At 41.9% G+C, this 16,013-nt stretch overlaps 1 protein-coding gene across 10 annotated transcripts in view; it reads right to left on the bottom strand.

The window, feature by feature from the left end:
- ADAMTSL1 (ADAMTS like 1) overlaps positions 1-16,013 on the bottom strand; it is a 707,788-nt gene that overhangs the window by 214,567 nt on the left and 477,208 nt on the right. For all 10 annotated transcript variants that reach the window (XR_012904618.1, XM_075931513.1, XM_075931510.1 and 7 more), the window contains one exon: positions 11,661-11,897. Coding sequence is in view for 9 of the 10 variants with exons in the window: in XM_075931513.1 (XP_075787628.1) it covers positions 11,661-11,897 (237 nt within the window). In the remaining variant the exon portion in view is untranslated. The remainder of the gene's footprint in view (positions 1-11,660; positions 11,898-16,013) is intronic.

Genomic DNA, 16,013 nt, shown 5'->3' on the forward strand with positions numbered 1-16,013 from the left:
ATTTAAATATCCCACGCTTCATTAGAATAAAAATGGCCGCCGCTTTTTGCCGCCGTGGCAGTTTGCCGGCAAAAAGCTGCAGTCTACATGAGGATTGGTCGACAAGGAAAGCCTTTTCCGACCGATCCCTTATGCCTTGTGCATTTTCTTGTCGACCGATCTCCATCTAGACTGCCGCTTTTTGCCGACAAAGTGACGCGGCGACAAAAAGCGGTGGCCATTTTTATTCTAATGAAGCACGGGATATTTAAATTCCTGCTTCATTAGTAATTTTTGTATGTCTAATTTACATCCCTCTGCCGACAGAGGGATGTAGTCTAGACATACCCAGAATGACAGAAACATTCCTGACTGTATCATTACCCTGAGAGAACAAGTTTCACCTGAAATCAACCCTTTTTAAGCATCTCCCAGTACTTTCTTCTGAAGAGAAAGTTCCCCAGGAGTCCTTATAACACCCAATAGTGCGACATCTTTCCCTCCAGAAAAGGAAAGTTTGACGTGTCTCTCTGTCTCTGTCTCTGTCTCTGTCTCTGTCCACTGAAGAGTCACCAGTGCTGTTCCTTGAAAGACAGACAAAGCACTCTCACTTCTGGGCAATACCAAGTACCCATTCTAATGAGTTACATGAACACATTGCTGCTGCTATGCTGCCTGTCTCTTCTGGCTCAGAACGGGAGATTTAAGCTCAGAGCCTGGAGAGTAAGGACCAAGCAAATGACTCAAATTCAAATGTATTCACATGGAAGGGCAAGCACAGCTTTCCACATTCTAAAGTGCCTACCCTCCTGCCAGCTCATGCAACATTTATGCTATATATATCTATCTATATCTATCTATATATCTATATCTATCTATCTATCTATATATATATATCCTGGCTCACTTGAACACCTGTGGTGCCCTCTGCCTCATTGCTTTAGGAACTGTGCTGAAACTGCATTGCACTGAGAAAAAGCTCTCTCTCCGTGACAGTCTGATGATTTTAAACAAAAAATTCAAAATCATATACCAAAGATCTTTAGCTGTGGAAAACAAGGACCCATTCAGATGTCTCAAGTTGGCAACCAAACATTAAGGCATCCAAAATTCATTTGCAACTTTTTGAAGGTTCCAGTCTGAGAGCATAATATGTATGTTAAGTGTCATGAGACACAGAAGGATATTAGGCAAGATAAAACTGATTAAGGACTGATCTAATCACTACTGCCTTCAAAATTGTTGGGAAGGTAGCTACTCTGGTACCTAGGAACTACAGTAATATGTCAAAGTTTCCATTTAAGAGTGAAAATTCAATTACCCCAAAAGGAGCCAAGGCAGCTGAATTACAGGAGACTGAAATCTATGCAACATTTAACTAACTATGCTTTGTTTTCAATGCTTTCTTTCATTTTAGTCTGGCTTATGCACTACTTCTGCCATTGCCTTGAGAAAAGAAAGAAAAAGTATCAGCAGTAATAGCTAACATGGGAAAATGAAGTCCCTAAAAACGAATAGACATTTACAGCCACCCGAATGCTGCTTATTGGTAAATAATTAACCAGAGTGTGTTTATTTCCAGTTGACCATCAAAGGTCCAGTGATAACTGTTTCACTCCAGCCTCTACCCTGGAAATGAAAGGTACCATAAAAAAAGAGAAAGAATCAAGGGAGGGGGAAGTAAAAAAAGAAATATGGAACTGTCACTACTCTTTTACTATTACAGACAACTGCATTTATTTTTCATGTGTTCTGTTTTTTAAATCTTTCTATATTGCCCCAAACCTTACCACATTATCATTCAATCAATATATCATTTGAACAGTAGCCTGGTAAGGGGTCCCAGTGCCTGGCAAGGGGACCCCAGATACCCAGAAGGGTGAACTCCATGTACTGAAACTAATTTTGTACTATTTATGGATCCATTATCTGAGTAGCAATACAATAACTTTTCTAAACTCAACACTGGTAGTATTATATGCTTCTTCAACTCTGGAAAGTTCTTGATTGCAATGAAATAATACAAGAATATTCCATTGCAATACTTGATATGAAGTGGCAGTATCTGTGATCAAATCCACAGGATAGGATTGTCTCCTTGATACCCCCAACAATATATTTAAAGCCCAAGGCATCTGATGTCTTATTTTGCACTAGATTAGCCATATTTTACAGACTGACTGAATTTTGAGTGCTTTTTTGAACACTGCTAGTAAAACATTCCTCTATTTGCTTCAGAAAATCATTTTAGAGGATAACTGCTCTCAATCTTACCTTATTTTAGATGTTTATCAGTTGTTCCATTAAGACCAGTTTCCTGCTCCTGAAGAATGTTTTACACTGAAAGTGGATTAACTAGGTCTGAGAATGCCAAAGTCATCTACCTCCTCTCCCCAAAAAACAGAAAAAATTGCCAGTAGGAATAAGCAACAGGGATACTGTACATAATTGAAAGCAATCTAACTTAGGTCACAATTTTATGAACACAAGCTGTGCTTGGTTTGTGCCTAGTACAAAACATATCACATAGCATAACCGAATATAGCATGACAGATTAGCAGCTAACAGGTCCAAGACTGGAGCAACCAATGGGGTTGCAAGTCAGGACTGATATTCATTGGCAGAATTTGATGGGAATGTTGCAAAGTCCATGCTCACAAACACAGACCTGTCCAGACTTTTGCATGAAGCTAGAGCATCTTACATTTGACACTTGGTGCCTTACATGCCAGCCCTGACTAATTTCTCATTGCCCTTCTTCTAATTTCCTGCTTGCCCAGCAACTCTACTTCCCAACCTATCTCCATCCCTGTATATGGAGAGGTCGTTATGTTCTATTCCTCTAATCAGTTCTTCTCCCTCTCTCTCGCAATGGGCATCCCATAGGGAGAAGCTGAAGACCTGAATGATGAGCAATGCATGGTCAGTGTTCCCCAAATGACTCTGGGTCATTGACTCTGACCATGTATTTCAGACAAAACAGAATGTGATGATGGTAGATTCATTGATAAGGAGTCTGTAGGAGAGTAGCACTCTTACCCTGACAGCAAGAAAGGAGGCAGCTATTAATACGGGAAAAAATGAATCCATATTTCCCTCAGGTCTCTGGTTGGAACTGGACAGCTCTTTGAATATTGTGTGTAATTCTGCACTTACGCCTACACTATGAGTTAAAAACTGCTCTCAGTTACAACAGGGTAAATGAGGATTGTTTGTCAATGGACACAAAAACATACATTGGGGGGGAATTGTTACAAACTCATAGCCATATAACTGAAGGCAGAACTTGGCCTCATGTTGCTTCCTTGGTTTTCTGTCTTTTTCATATGCATGTTTCTTCCAGATTTGAATGTTTGCATGTATCTTAGTGACCTTCCAAAAAGAGGCAGAGAACCAACATGTTGCAATTCTTTATCTGGCTGATTTTTTGCAAGTGAGTTTAGAATCTGTTTAAGATGCCCCAGTTTATAGCTAACAGACTTTTGATGCACTATCTTACATGCTTGCATGTCTTTGGCTATTCACCCAACAGGTAGCTATTTGCCTATACATATTTTCAAAGACTGATCCTTTAGCCTGAAAAAGTTGGACGTTTCAGGATTAATTTAGTTTTAAGACTATCATCATAAATGGAGATAAACAAACCTCCCCACAATCTGGAGCCTTGCAGATAAACTGAGTGTAACACTAATGCACTGATGTAGTCTTGGCTGTGCTACTAAGACAACTACAGATGGGTTCTCTCTGGTCCGGCACCCTCGGGACTTGAGAGGTCCAAAACCACGAAGTTTGACAGACCAGGGGAGGTCAGGATTCCCCTCCTAGCTGTCAGCCCTCACCACTGACTCTGCTCCCTGCCACCAACCCTGCAGCCTCGAGCATTGCTAGGGCTGTACTCCCCACCATGCCAGCCCCGCTACCTCTGGCCTCATCCAGGGGTGCATTCCTGGCTCTGTGGTTTCCATCCCCTGCTGAGGCTGCACTCCCAGCCACCGCACTGTGCTCCCCAATGTGCAGGCCTTGCTGTACCTCCTGAACCTGGCCTGCTGGGGCTCTCTAGTCCAGCAATATCCATAATCTTGCAAGACCACGGATGTTGCCAGAGCAGAGTGTCCCAGATTTTAGAGGTTCAAATTGTATTTATGGACTTTGCAAAGGGAGAATGACAACTGAAGGTTATGAAAACAGGAGGGACAAAGAGAGAACTGTGAAAATAGAAAAGGCCAGCAACGAATAAGAATTTTTTCCCCACTCCTCAGAAACAAGAGAACGAATTCCAAGGCTTTTGGAGTGAGAGAAAACGGAAATGCTAGAAATTTTTGTTTTATTTTTAAAAGTCTTACTAACTTCCATGGAATATTGTTGTACACACCAATCAGAGAGGCTGTGTTCCTTTCTGCTTCTGTGCTACACACATTCAGCACTGGGGATTGGTGGGGGAAAAGAAACTGAAGAAGCTGAATACTCATTAAAAGGGTTTTACTATCAATTTAAAAATCACACTTCTGCCTGCTAAATTTTCACCTATTACTGCTTGCAAAAAGATTTACTACAGCTTACAGGAACTGAAAGAGGTTACAGGAAAAAAAAATTCCACTGCATTTTCAGTTTGGGTTCTTTAAGCATACGATAGCATTTTTTATTCTTTTCTTCCATGACTCGTTGTTTTTAAAGTTACAGACTCTCATGGCTATCCCTGTGAGATTTCCAAGGAATACTCACACTTCTTTCTTTGTGTGGATCTTTCATATAGCAACAAAGAAGAGAAAAACATTCTTAAAATGAAGGAAAATGTGTATGCAAAACCAGAAAGATTGGTCAGGGAGGACTCGTGGGCAGGTGTAAGGAATTTGAAACCTGAAACTACTTTAAACTCATTTGAAAAAAATAACCACGCTGATTGTGAACTCAGGGTATGTATCTTTAAGTCTGCTTTCATATTAGGTGTGAGTTGCATAAAAGAGAGTGACAATATAAGTGTTTTAACAAATGGTCTGGGTAGTTGGCTCCCCCTCTTTTTTGCTGCTGGTGCTGATGATGATTGAAGTATGATGAAAAATGACAAACTTGATTTCAAATAAGGGTAATATGATATATTATAAGAACTGCAGAATGAAAGAACAAAGAGCCCAATGATATATCTTAACCATTCAGCAGGCAAAGTAGAATTTTCCATTTATATTCAAATTCCCATATTTTGTCATGCAGAATATTTTCTTTTTAAAAATAGCTAAACTGCTTTCATATCAGTTTACTTTGTCATAGCTCATGCATTTCTGTTGCCAGGAGATTTCGATCCTTTTACATAGACTGAAATTTGAAATCTATCAGCTACACTAGCTAAAGTTATTTTTTCTGAAAGCAATTAGCAACTTCATTTCTCCATCAGTCCACAGGCCAAGTGTCTTAGGGTATGTCTACACTACCCCGCTAGTTCGAACTAGCAGGGGTAATGTAGTCATCCGCAGTTGCAAATGAAGCCCGGGATTTGAATTTCCCGGGCTTCATTTGCATGAAGCTGGCCGGCGCCATTTTTAAATGCCGGCTAGTTCGAACCCCGTGCCACGCAGCTACACGCGGCACGGAGTAGCTAGTTCGGATTAGGCTTCCTAATCCGAACTAGCTGTACTCCTCGTGGAACAGCTGTACTCCTCATGGAGTACAGCTAGTTCGGATTAGGAAGCCTAATCCGAACTAGCTACTCCGTGCCGCGTGTAGCCGCGCGGCACGGGGTTCGAACTAGCTGGCATTTAAAAATGGCGCCAGCCGGCTTCATGCAAATGAAGCCCAGGAAATTCAAATCCCGGGCTTCATTTGCAATTGCGGATGACTACATTACCCCCGCTAGTTCGAACTAACAGGGTAGTGTAGACATACCCATAGTGACTACTGAATCAGAGATGGGAAGGCACCAATGGTATCTGCACACAGTAGAGTCAATGGCTTGGTTTCTGATGTTAGATACATTGTAATTAAGAATCACTGGTGGAACAGAGATCAGAATGTGACCTACGAGACCAGGAAATCAAGATGAACCCATTAGTAACTCAAGATACTGAAGGGAGAGTTTTCAAAAGCCTTTTGAGGGAAATCATTTTCACCCTCCCAAAACTGAGATACATACACTAGAAATAGGAAGAGCTGAGATTAAAAAAGAAAAGGAACAGTTTTAAGTTGCTCCCAAATTCCAGTATCCCAAGGATCCCCTTTCAGCAAGTCTGTAGCTGTTCAGACACTTTCTGTTATAAAAACTCTATACTGGTCCTGGTAATGTAACTTTACTCATGTGGGTTGACTTCAGTTCCATTGACTTTAGTTCAAGCTCTTATGTGGGTTGAAAGACACACTTTTGCAGAACTGGGGTCTAAGCTAAGAACTGCTCAGCATTCCAGATCTGGATTTTATGACAGAAAAGTGATTTGAAAATAGGGACCAGAAACAGCTGCTACAAGGCAAGCTAAGCTTTTAGAAGATGGGAGGAGAGAGAAGGGGTTTAAATAATCTAGGAAACCAAGAAAATGGGATATTTAAAATGGTTAGAAACACCACCACCAACAAACAGGAAGGGTGGGATTTTCAAAAATGATCAGTGTTGGTCAAACATTGCTCCAGTGGAGGTCAATAGCAAAATTCCCAACAGCATCAAGTCAATGTAGAGTGCTTTAGAAAAACCCACCCTAAATGTATTCTAAATATTAAGGAAAATCTCTTACAACATTATCTACATTATTTCTATCCTTCCACTAGGATTTGCCATTCCTATTGATGGACATGTTGCATGAAGTACACTAGAGCAATAGTTAACAAATAGCATTATGGAGAATTGGCAAGGTAGGGATCTTAAAATTCTACTACAATTAAAAAGGTATGGTGTCCCTGAGGTTTATGTGAAACTCCCATTGACCTCAATGGTCAATGTACACTAGAACAGAGGCATGGTATGGCCCTTCTGTATTAGCAAATCATTGCATATTATAATAAAAGGGATCGGGGGGTGGAGGGGGAGGAGGGAGAGACAGGATTCTGTGTATCTTGTAGGACTTCCTAAACAGCAGAGCCATTCTCTCTTATTGCTACCAGAGGCAGGAACAGTCAAAACTTAAAAGAAAGCTTGCACGGAATCATCAACAACAAATCAATGATATATTTCTCACACTCACACACACACACACACACACCACCTTGTAAATAAAGATAACTTAAGCATCTATTCAACAACATCTAAACATTTTCCTAATGAATTCCTGATACAGCTTTTTCTAACTCCAAAATGATACACATGACACTAGCTTTGCTTATTCTGAATATAGTAAGGAGTCTGTGTTTGCTTTCTGCTAAACTGGTGGGTGTAAAGCAAAGATGTCAGATTGCGTATAATAGTTATTACAAAAATCCTTCTAACTACTATACCACACAGCTACTGGGGCCTCTGAGTAATATGAAAATATAGGATAAAAATAGTTTAAAATATATCTTAAATTCTATATGGAGCATCTTGAGAATGGAATTAACAAATGTACACTTGCCTGTAGGCATGAGGGGGCAGAGAACACCACCTTCTATTCCAGGAATGGTAGTGAGTCACACAGAAAGAAAGTTAACTCTTTATTCCTGACATTAATACCTTTGGGAACAGCTTGTAGACACGTGATATACCACAGACTGACCCCAGTCATGTACATGAAGGCAGTCATCTAGTTAGGCTGGAAATCTGACACATTTGGCTTATTGTTGGATCCACTGGAAAAAATGTACTGTTTCTATAAAAGTTCCTACCTATGTTAATGTCACTGAGACCAATGAAGAATTGTTACTAAGACTCATTATTCTTAGTAGCAATGTTTAAACACTTTTAAAAGCACACACTTTTTTTCTAGCTTTAAAAAATTAATTTCCTGCTCTACTGCGAACTAGAACGTATAAGAAAATTAAGGTCATGTAATCAGAAAAAGACACTATGAAAGTCCATGGAGTTCCCTTTCTTACAGAATTAGTGAAATTAGGTCAGTGGAAACCTGCAAAACAAGCCATCAGGACACTTATTGATTTTCTTGGGTTTTGTGACAATTTCAGTGTGAATAATCCAGAAGAGGTACTCCTATGATAAAGTCATCTTTGGACTTGTGTCCAGTCTGTTTATAAACACACTGTCACTCTGTGGCTTGTACAGGGACATCACAGAAAATTTTTGGCTGTGACATTTGAGCTTGTAACTAATACCTTCAATGATGCAATTGTGGTGTCACCTCAGGTGGAAATATCACAGAAATATAGCTAGAGAAGGTTACTTTGAGTTCTTAGATCCATAAACTTTAACCTTAGTAGTGAGTTACCAAACTGGATAACTAGTTCCATTTTCATGTAAAATATAAACTTGAAGGGATTATTTTCTCTCTCCTTAAAAATCTTTATGCGCCCAAAATATAAACATTTGAGAGTTTATCCAAATAGAACCTCCAGACCAAAATGTTCCCCCAATACAAACTGTAACAAGCGTACAATGGCCTTTTCCCTTTGTTCATCTACTGTTCTAGCCCTGTGCTATGCTCTCGGGAGATACTATTTTTTTCAGCATAGCTGCATATGCTTAGTGCTGGCCAAGGACAGTGCCAGTTCAAGCAGCTCCAATCCCCTGCACTCCACCCCCTGCTCTGTCTCTTGGCTCAGGGGACCCAACCCATGGCTCCCGCTCTGCCTCCATGCCCTGGAGGCTCAGTCCCCAGGTCCTTTGGCTCTGCTCCACGTTCAGGCCCTAGAGGCCCAATCCCCCGGCCCAGTGGACCCTGCTCTGCCTCCTGGCACTGGCGGCCCAAATCCTTAGCCACCCAGCCTCCGCTCTGCCTCCTGGCCCAGGCAGCTAAATCCCTCAGCCTACCGCTTTGCCTCCCAGCCCCACTGGCTGAATCCCCCAGACCTCTGTCCCTGACCTGACTGCCCCCAGTTCTGGTGGCTCCAGTCTTCTAGCCCCCTGCTCCACCCTGCAGTGTCTGTGTCCCAATCCTCCACTCCATTGCTCTGCCCCCTGGCCTGCAGCTCTGGCAGAAGGCACTGCTCACCCTTCCTCCCACCAGCCTCCCTGTCCAGTTCCCGACTCCTACAGCTACTATCCCACAGCTGTGAGAACAGTCCCCTGCCTCAGAATATCTGCCACGCTTCCTGGCAAGGGATGGGGGTGGGGGTGCAGATGCTTGGGCTCTATAAGGCACCAGAAATCATAAGGACAGCTCATTCAAGGAGTTATAAAGCTGGGGTCCCGACACAGAAAACATACTGCTCCTAGTTCCCAGATTGCTTTAGCTAAAACACAATAACAAAATCATTCCTCTATACAGACTCACAGGTCCTTCTTGGATAAACTGCAAAGCAGTGGGATTTCCAGATGACACAAACCTCTCTTTAAGAAACATTTATGTCCTCAGCTGAAGCCAAGAGACATAGCCCTGTTTCAGATTGCAAATGAGATAAAATAAGTGAGATTTGTGCTATAAACCCTATGCCATTTAGTTTCAATTCCCCACTAACAATAAAGACCATTTCTGGGTCAGAGTAGAACAAAGAGAAAAAGGGGGAAAAAATCAAAACTCAGAATACAGCAGAAAATCAATCCACAAAGCTAATAAAATATTAAAATATGTAGGATTAGAAACGGCACTGAGCCTGGAAGTTTAGATCAGGATCTAGAGTCTTCCAAAGTTCATGAATATTTGGATGGAAAGTTATTATTTGTCACATGACAGAGAAATGGCCCAAGCAACTGACTGCTGAATCTTCCCGAAGTTTAAAGTTTAAATCCATCCAGTCTCTAGATAGCCATGTAATGGACAGGAGGAGTGCTGGCCAGCACTCGGTGACTAAACGGTTAAACTCAGGTAGCTAAGGGTGCTGGCAGGGGGCCAGATGAACCAATGGGATACAGTGCTGAAATTTAAATCATGCTGCCCTTTCTCTTTGTGGTAGGTCTAAGTTAAGGGCTGGAGGGAACAATATACAGTAAGGCAGTCCCCGGGTTACGTACAAGATAGGGACTGTAGGTTTGTTCTTAAGTTGAATCTGTATGTAAGTCGGAACTGGCATCCAGATTCAGCCGCTGCTGAAACTGATCAGTTTCAACAGCGGTTGAATCTGGACGCCAGTTCTGACTTACATACAGATTCAACTTAAGAACCCCAGGCATCCCCAAGTCAGCCGCTGCTGAAACTGATCAGCGGCTGATTCCAGGAAGCCCGGGGCAGGGGCTTCCTGTAGTCAGCCACTGGTCAGTTTCAGCAGCGGCTGACTTGGGGATACCTGGGGCAGAGCAGCTGGGGTGCTGCTGGGTTGGTCCAGTAGCGCCGCCGCTCCTCGGCGCTACTGGACCAACCCAGCAGCACCCAAGCTGCTCTGCCCCAGGCATCCTGATTCAGCCGCTGCTGAAACTGACCAGACCAACCGGCAGCGCCCAAGCTGCTGTACCACAGGCGTCCGGAGCAAAATCGCGGAGCATGGGGGCAGCGGGACAGCCCAGACGCGTTGTGGCTGTCCTGCTGCCCTCGGGCTCCGCGGCTTTCCTCTGCTTTGCTCCCCGTCTCCCTGGTCTGCAGACCAGGGGGACGGGGAGCAAAGCGGCGGAACACGTGGGCAGCGGACAGCCCAGACGCATCTCTTGTGGCATGAGAGCTTGGGGTACCCACGGGGGAGGAATTCAAGTGTTCCTTCCTGGTTTTTCAGGGTTCCTTAAAATCACTTGATGGTGGCAGCCTATTTTCCAGAGCCAATGCATGTGTGACTCTGGGGCTTTTTTTGGGGGGAGGGGAGGAAGCAGGGCCTATAGAGGCAACGTATTTAAGGTCTTTTGCAGGCCCCAAACCTTCTGTACTCCGAGTACCAGAGTGGAGAACAGCCCAGACAAGCCCCATTTGTGACATTTTAAGTACAATCTCAAAACGTAAATGGCAATACTAAGCCAGTGCAGTGGAAGAAATGAGATCAATTAGAAAGTCAATAAAATAATTAAAGAATCAATAATGAAATCTGAAAAATAAAAGTTAATATATAAATTTGAACACCCTTTTTTACCTGTAGATCAGAAAACACATTGCAGAGTCGGGTTAACAATATTTTCCCTATTTTACAGATAGAGAGACTGAATCCTAGAAAAACTAAGTTACTTGCTCAGAATTACTGAACATATCACTGTATGAGTTCACCAGTTTAGTGCTCCATCCATAGAATCACTATACCACTTGTGACTTGTAGAGAGAATAATGTGAATAGTAATATTCAAGGTCAGAGTAATTTCTTCCATCTTGGAAAGTCCCAAAATATATTTTAGTATTAAAATGTTCCTTTTCAGCGTATTATTTCCAGGAGGATCAGTTACAAACTATAAGCTAAATGTATAAAATTCAGGAACCATCAATCACATTTTTCCCAGGTGAAAAGAAGGGAAAATCAACTCTCCTCACCCCTGAGAGAGAGAGAGAGAGAGAGAGAGAGAATCCCTTTGCTTCATGAATCTGCCCAGCTCTTCCTATAGAACTTTACAGAAGTACAATTACAATGATTGTGAAAATAGAAATACATAAAAAGAAAACCCTACATGGTTTGGGGGATGGAGGAGGAGAGAAAAAAGTAGTGAGTGACAGAAAGATATTCAGGAAAAGAATTATTACAATATATGCTAGAAGAAGAACACTGCTTACTTGGCACAAGCCACTAATGCACATATCCAATGACTCAGTGTAGCATCGTGTGCCATCAAGAACTTTCGGAGCCAGTTCGACAACAAGGGTTGTCCCTTTAGCTTGACACTTCAGTGAACATGGGTTGTCAGGGTCATTAGAGACAGGAAGCCATTCATAAAACTGTCCCTGGTACTTGACATCATTATGAGCCGAACACTGCTGGGTCCGAAAATCACCTGCTTCTGGAGGGCAGTCCTGAAGAAGAGAAAAGGGAGAGAGGTCAGCTCACCCGGGATAATTACATATTTGTCATAAACCTGCACAGCTGGCAGCACTGTATGACAAGTAATACATTGAGATGTAAGATTTTTTCATTTAGGCAAACACACTAGTCAAAATATCCCATGGCATTTTATCTGCAGATACTTCAACAGACCACTACGCATTCAGAGATTATGCAGCAATACTGAAAAATACCAAAGCCATTGGGAAATAAGTTTTACGGTTAGAACATATGCCGAAACATATCAGTCATGAAACATTCTTATTAACTTTAAAACTACACACACACATGAACCTTTAGTTAACTTTTTTTTTTCCTTTGGAAAAAAACCCACAAAAATGACTCAGTTCAAATGTTTGTTTGTATAAGCATTCCTCACTAGCTTTTTCCCCTCGCAGTGACCTAAATCAGTCAGTGAAGCAACAAGAGCCAGAAAAATGCTACGTATATTTGTATTACTTCAACCTGACTAATACAGGCACAGATTTTACAATCCACAGAATCAGCAATTTTTTTTAGGTTTTGCTATACAAATGTTAAAACAAAATCCTTTGTTAAGCTCTCTGGGAAGGTTTCTGAAACATTTTGGGTGCAGACATAAATGCCCTAATTTGCAATAAATTATGTGATAAGGACTGCTAGCTGCTGAATAGTCAGACCACCCGGTAAAGATTTCACTTACTGGTGAATACAGATCTTATTTGAACTGTTTCAGAGATGAGAGCTGAATGCTTTCCATCGAGATATTGCATCAGTAGTATTTAGCCTTCGCTTTCTAAAATATTGAGTCTCATGAAATCATGAGATTGATTTAAAAATACTGAGATTTCTAAAAACTGTAAATGTTGGGTTCTTTCTATTTGTCTTCTCATTTTTTATTTCTCTGCAACCAAAGGGCTAATTATTAGTATTCATAAAATTCTACAGTATCCTTATTACTTCCTGTTTATTTAATCTTGCCCCGAAGTAAACTTCTCTTCTAATGGAGATTTCAACAACTTTCTTGATAGCTTCATTCAGAGAAAAACCTTCCTACTATTTACCCAAAATACGTCCTCTAAATTTTGTATCATTACTCCAGGTCTCTGTTGTGCTAGTTATTTAAAATACTCCTCTTGTACCTTCATTTGTTAACTCCTTATTGGTACAGGTATTATTAAACAGTTCCAGTTGCTGCATTGTTCATTAAGATTGGTTCTGTCACAGTGAGTGTTGGAGGTAACTTCTAAAATATAAAAGCTTTATGGCTTGTACTGATCAGGTTCTACTTGGCAAGCTTTCAAATTGCTCTTGTAAGCAAACTGGGAGGCACTTATCAGTGCACTTGGACTTCATGGAAAACAAATACTGTGGTGAAAAAAATGCAATGTTTCAACAGTTTTATTTTTGAAACTAGAACCAAAATGAGGCCCCTCAAAAAAAAAAAAAAAAAAAAAAGGGGGGGGGGGGAACAGTGAGATAAGCCAATGGCCCTATGGGATTAAGGAGATGTGGGTTCAAGACCCAGCTCTGCCTGGTTTAGAGCAGGTTCTCTCTCTCCTGTTAGAGCTATTTCTCTTTGCATAAATAATTAACATTAATAGGGCAAGAAAGAGACATTGACTCAACAGCCTAATGGATAGGGCACATGCCTAGGAACCCAGCAGTGCAAGGATTTGAGCTTGAGACGCTTATAAAACATGGCCGTAGGAGGTGAGGTGTTTGAGCGTGAATGAATGATGTCCCCAGAGAGAACAGCACAACTTTAACAGTCAGAGGAGTGATGGGAAAAGGGATTTTGGCCATGTTCTACTCTATAGTAATGCACATCAAAATTCAAAGATGAACCTCAATCACCTTCTCCCTGTGAATGTCTGTGTTTGGGGGAGAGGGGTAAGGACAAAGCTAGCCAGTTGTGGGGTTTTACTGCTGCAGAACTCAGACAACACACACATCACTTCTGATAGTTCATAATGATAGAATTGGGACATCTGTTCTGCTTTTAAACAACGGTAAAGAAGGCAATCAAAGTCTGACCCAAGACCTGGAATATGTGATCACTAATGAAGGGACAATCTCTGGTTTCACTTCCTGCCACAAAACCTTAGCGTGCATAACCTTCTCTAAATTTTCCTGTCCAGAAGTGCATAGAGTCAGGTCTAATAGCTTGGCTTATGCTGCAGCTCACAGAGCCAAGCCAGAGCTCTTGTTTGGTTCTAGTTTGGCTCTGCCTTCAAAACTTCCTGGCTTGTACAGCTTTATTTTTATAAAGACAAAAGGCCCAATAAAGTGCACAGCATGGAGAGTTCATAATCCTGCTTTGTACACGTTTCAATACTACATTTGTTGCTTGGGGTTTATTTTTAAATCAAAGAAATAAAAATACAGAGTCAACATAACTATCTCTGAGGACATTGCAGGTGACCAAGATCAAATGTTAACTACTTCCGGTCTTTGATTTCCATGACCAAAATAAAACACTGGATTTAAAATGCTGAGTTAGTTTTTAAAAGAAATTTCTCTGGAACTTGAAGCCATTCAAAAGCATTAACGTAGGCATCTACACAAGCATGTATATATTGGCATGCACACACAAAGGGGTAAGAATTTGACTGTGCTGTGCAGAGAATCTATACAACTTGTACATGCCATTCCCCCACCACAAATGCCCTAAATTTGGATGTGTGCATAACACACACACTTTTATTGTGAGTCTGCTCAGAAATGTAAGCAGTCAGTATCAGTTTAGTCAGAAAGGAAGACCATTATGAAAAATAACAGCCCAAATTCTAAATTCTGTTACACAGGGCACAATGGGGACACAATAGTAAAAGTACAGAATTCATCTAATTTTTTCCCTCATGTCCATAGGTTGGGGGCAGTGTTCCCTCTAATCACCTGAGAAGCTGTGCGGTGCACAACTTGATCAACCCCACCCAGTCAGTCAGCTCCCTGCATGGAGTCCTGGCCTCTGACCTGGTGGGACTCATTAATCACCTATGAAGCCGTGCTGCTGTGTATCTTAAAGGGAACACTGGTTGTTGTTTTTTTTTTTTACTTATTGTTATTGGTTGTTTGTATTATGGTAGTGTGGCCAGAGTCTCATTGTGTTGGGCACTATACAATTAATACAACTGAAGAGAGAATACACTCCCTGAACCAAAGAGCTTACAGTCTACAAATAGATTTTGTAGATGGCGAATAAGCAGGTAAGACACAGTGATGATATTCTGCCACGTTTGTGCTTGTAAAATGTCTTCCACACAATAATTACACCTTCATATAATATAATGAGCTTTCTTTTCTTTTCTTTTCTTTTCTTTTCTTTTCTTTTCTTTTCTTTTCTTTTCTTTTGTCACAATCTTCCTGCACCTCACGTTTTAATTTTTTCAGTCAGCAGAAACCATAGAGTCCAATTTCATGATGTTTTTCCACATCTGAAAATATTTTGCTTCAGTCTCTCCCCACCCCAAAAAATAAAGGTCAGTTGTTGCAGATGGATGGGGATGGGAGAGTTGGAAGATCTTCTGCTAGTGTCAACTTGGGTACGTCTACACTGGCACCTTTTTCCGGAAATGCTTAAAACGGAATACTATTCCGTTTTCAGTTTTTCCGGAAAAGGAGCGTCTACATTGGCCCTGGAGTTATCATCGTAACAAAGTGCTTTTCCGGAAAAGCGCGTCTACATTGGTCTCCTGCTCCCGTGCCTTGGGGCCTCTGCCAGGGACTGACACCCTTCGCAGGGTCTGTGGTTGCCCTCTGACTTTTGGGGACACCACCCTTTGGCCCCCAACTGCTTTTGCCTGCGTTTTTTTTTTCCTGCCCTGCTCTGTCTGCTATGGAGCCACGGGTGGCCATGTGCCTGGTCGGGCCCCTGTTAGGGCTGTACAGGTGGCTGCGGCTCCTGCTGCAGGCCGGTACCATGCTGTTCATGGACCAGGAGGCAGAGATTGCCTTAGACTCCCTCACCAGGGAGGCCCTGGCAACTGTGTGGCATCAGCACCCAACCGTAGACCGGCCCGTCTGGAGTTTGGAGAGCAGCATCAACTGGTGGGACCGGGTGGTCCTCAGACTATGGGACGACCACCAGTGGATCCGGAATTTCCGAA

This window comes from Pelodiscus sinensis, chromosome 6 (genome assembly GCF_049634645.1).
Source record: "Pelodiscus sinensis isolate JC-2024 chromosome 6, ASM4963464v1, whole genome shotgun sequence".
Classification (NCBI taxonomy): domain Eukaryota; kingdom Metazoa; phylum Chordata; order Testudines; family Trionychidae; genus Pelodiscus; species Pelodiscus sinensis.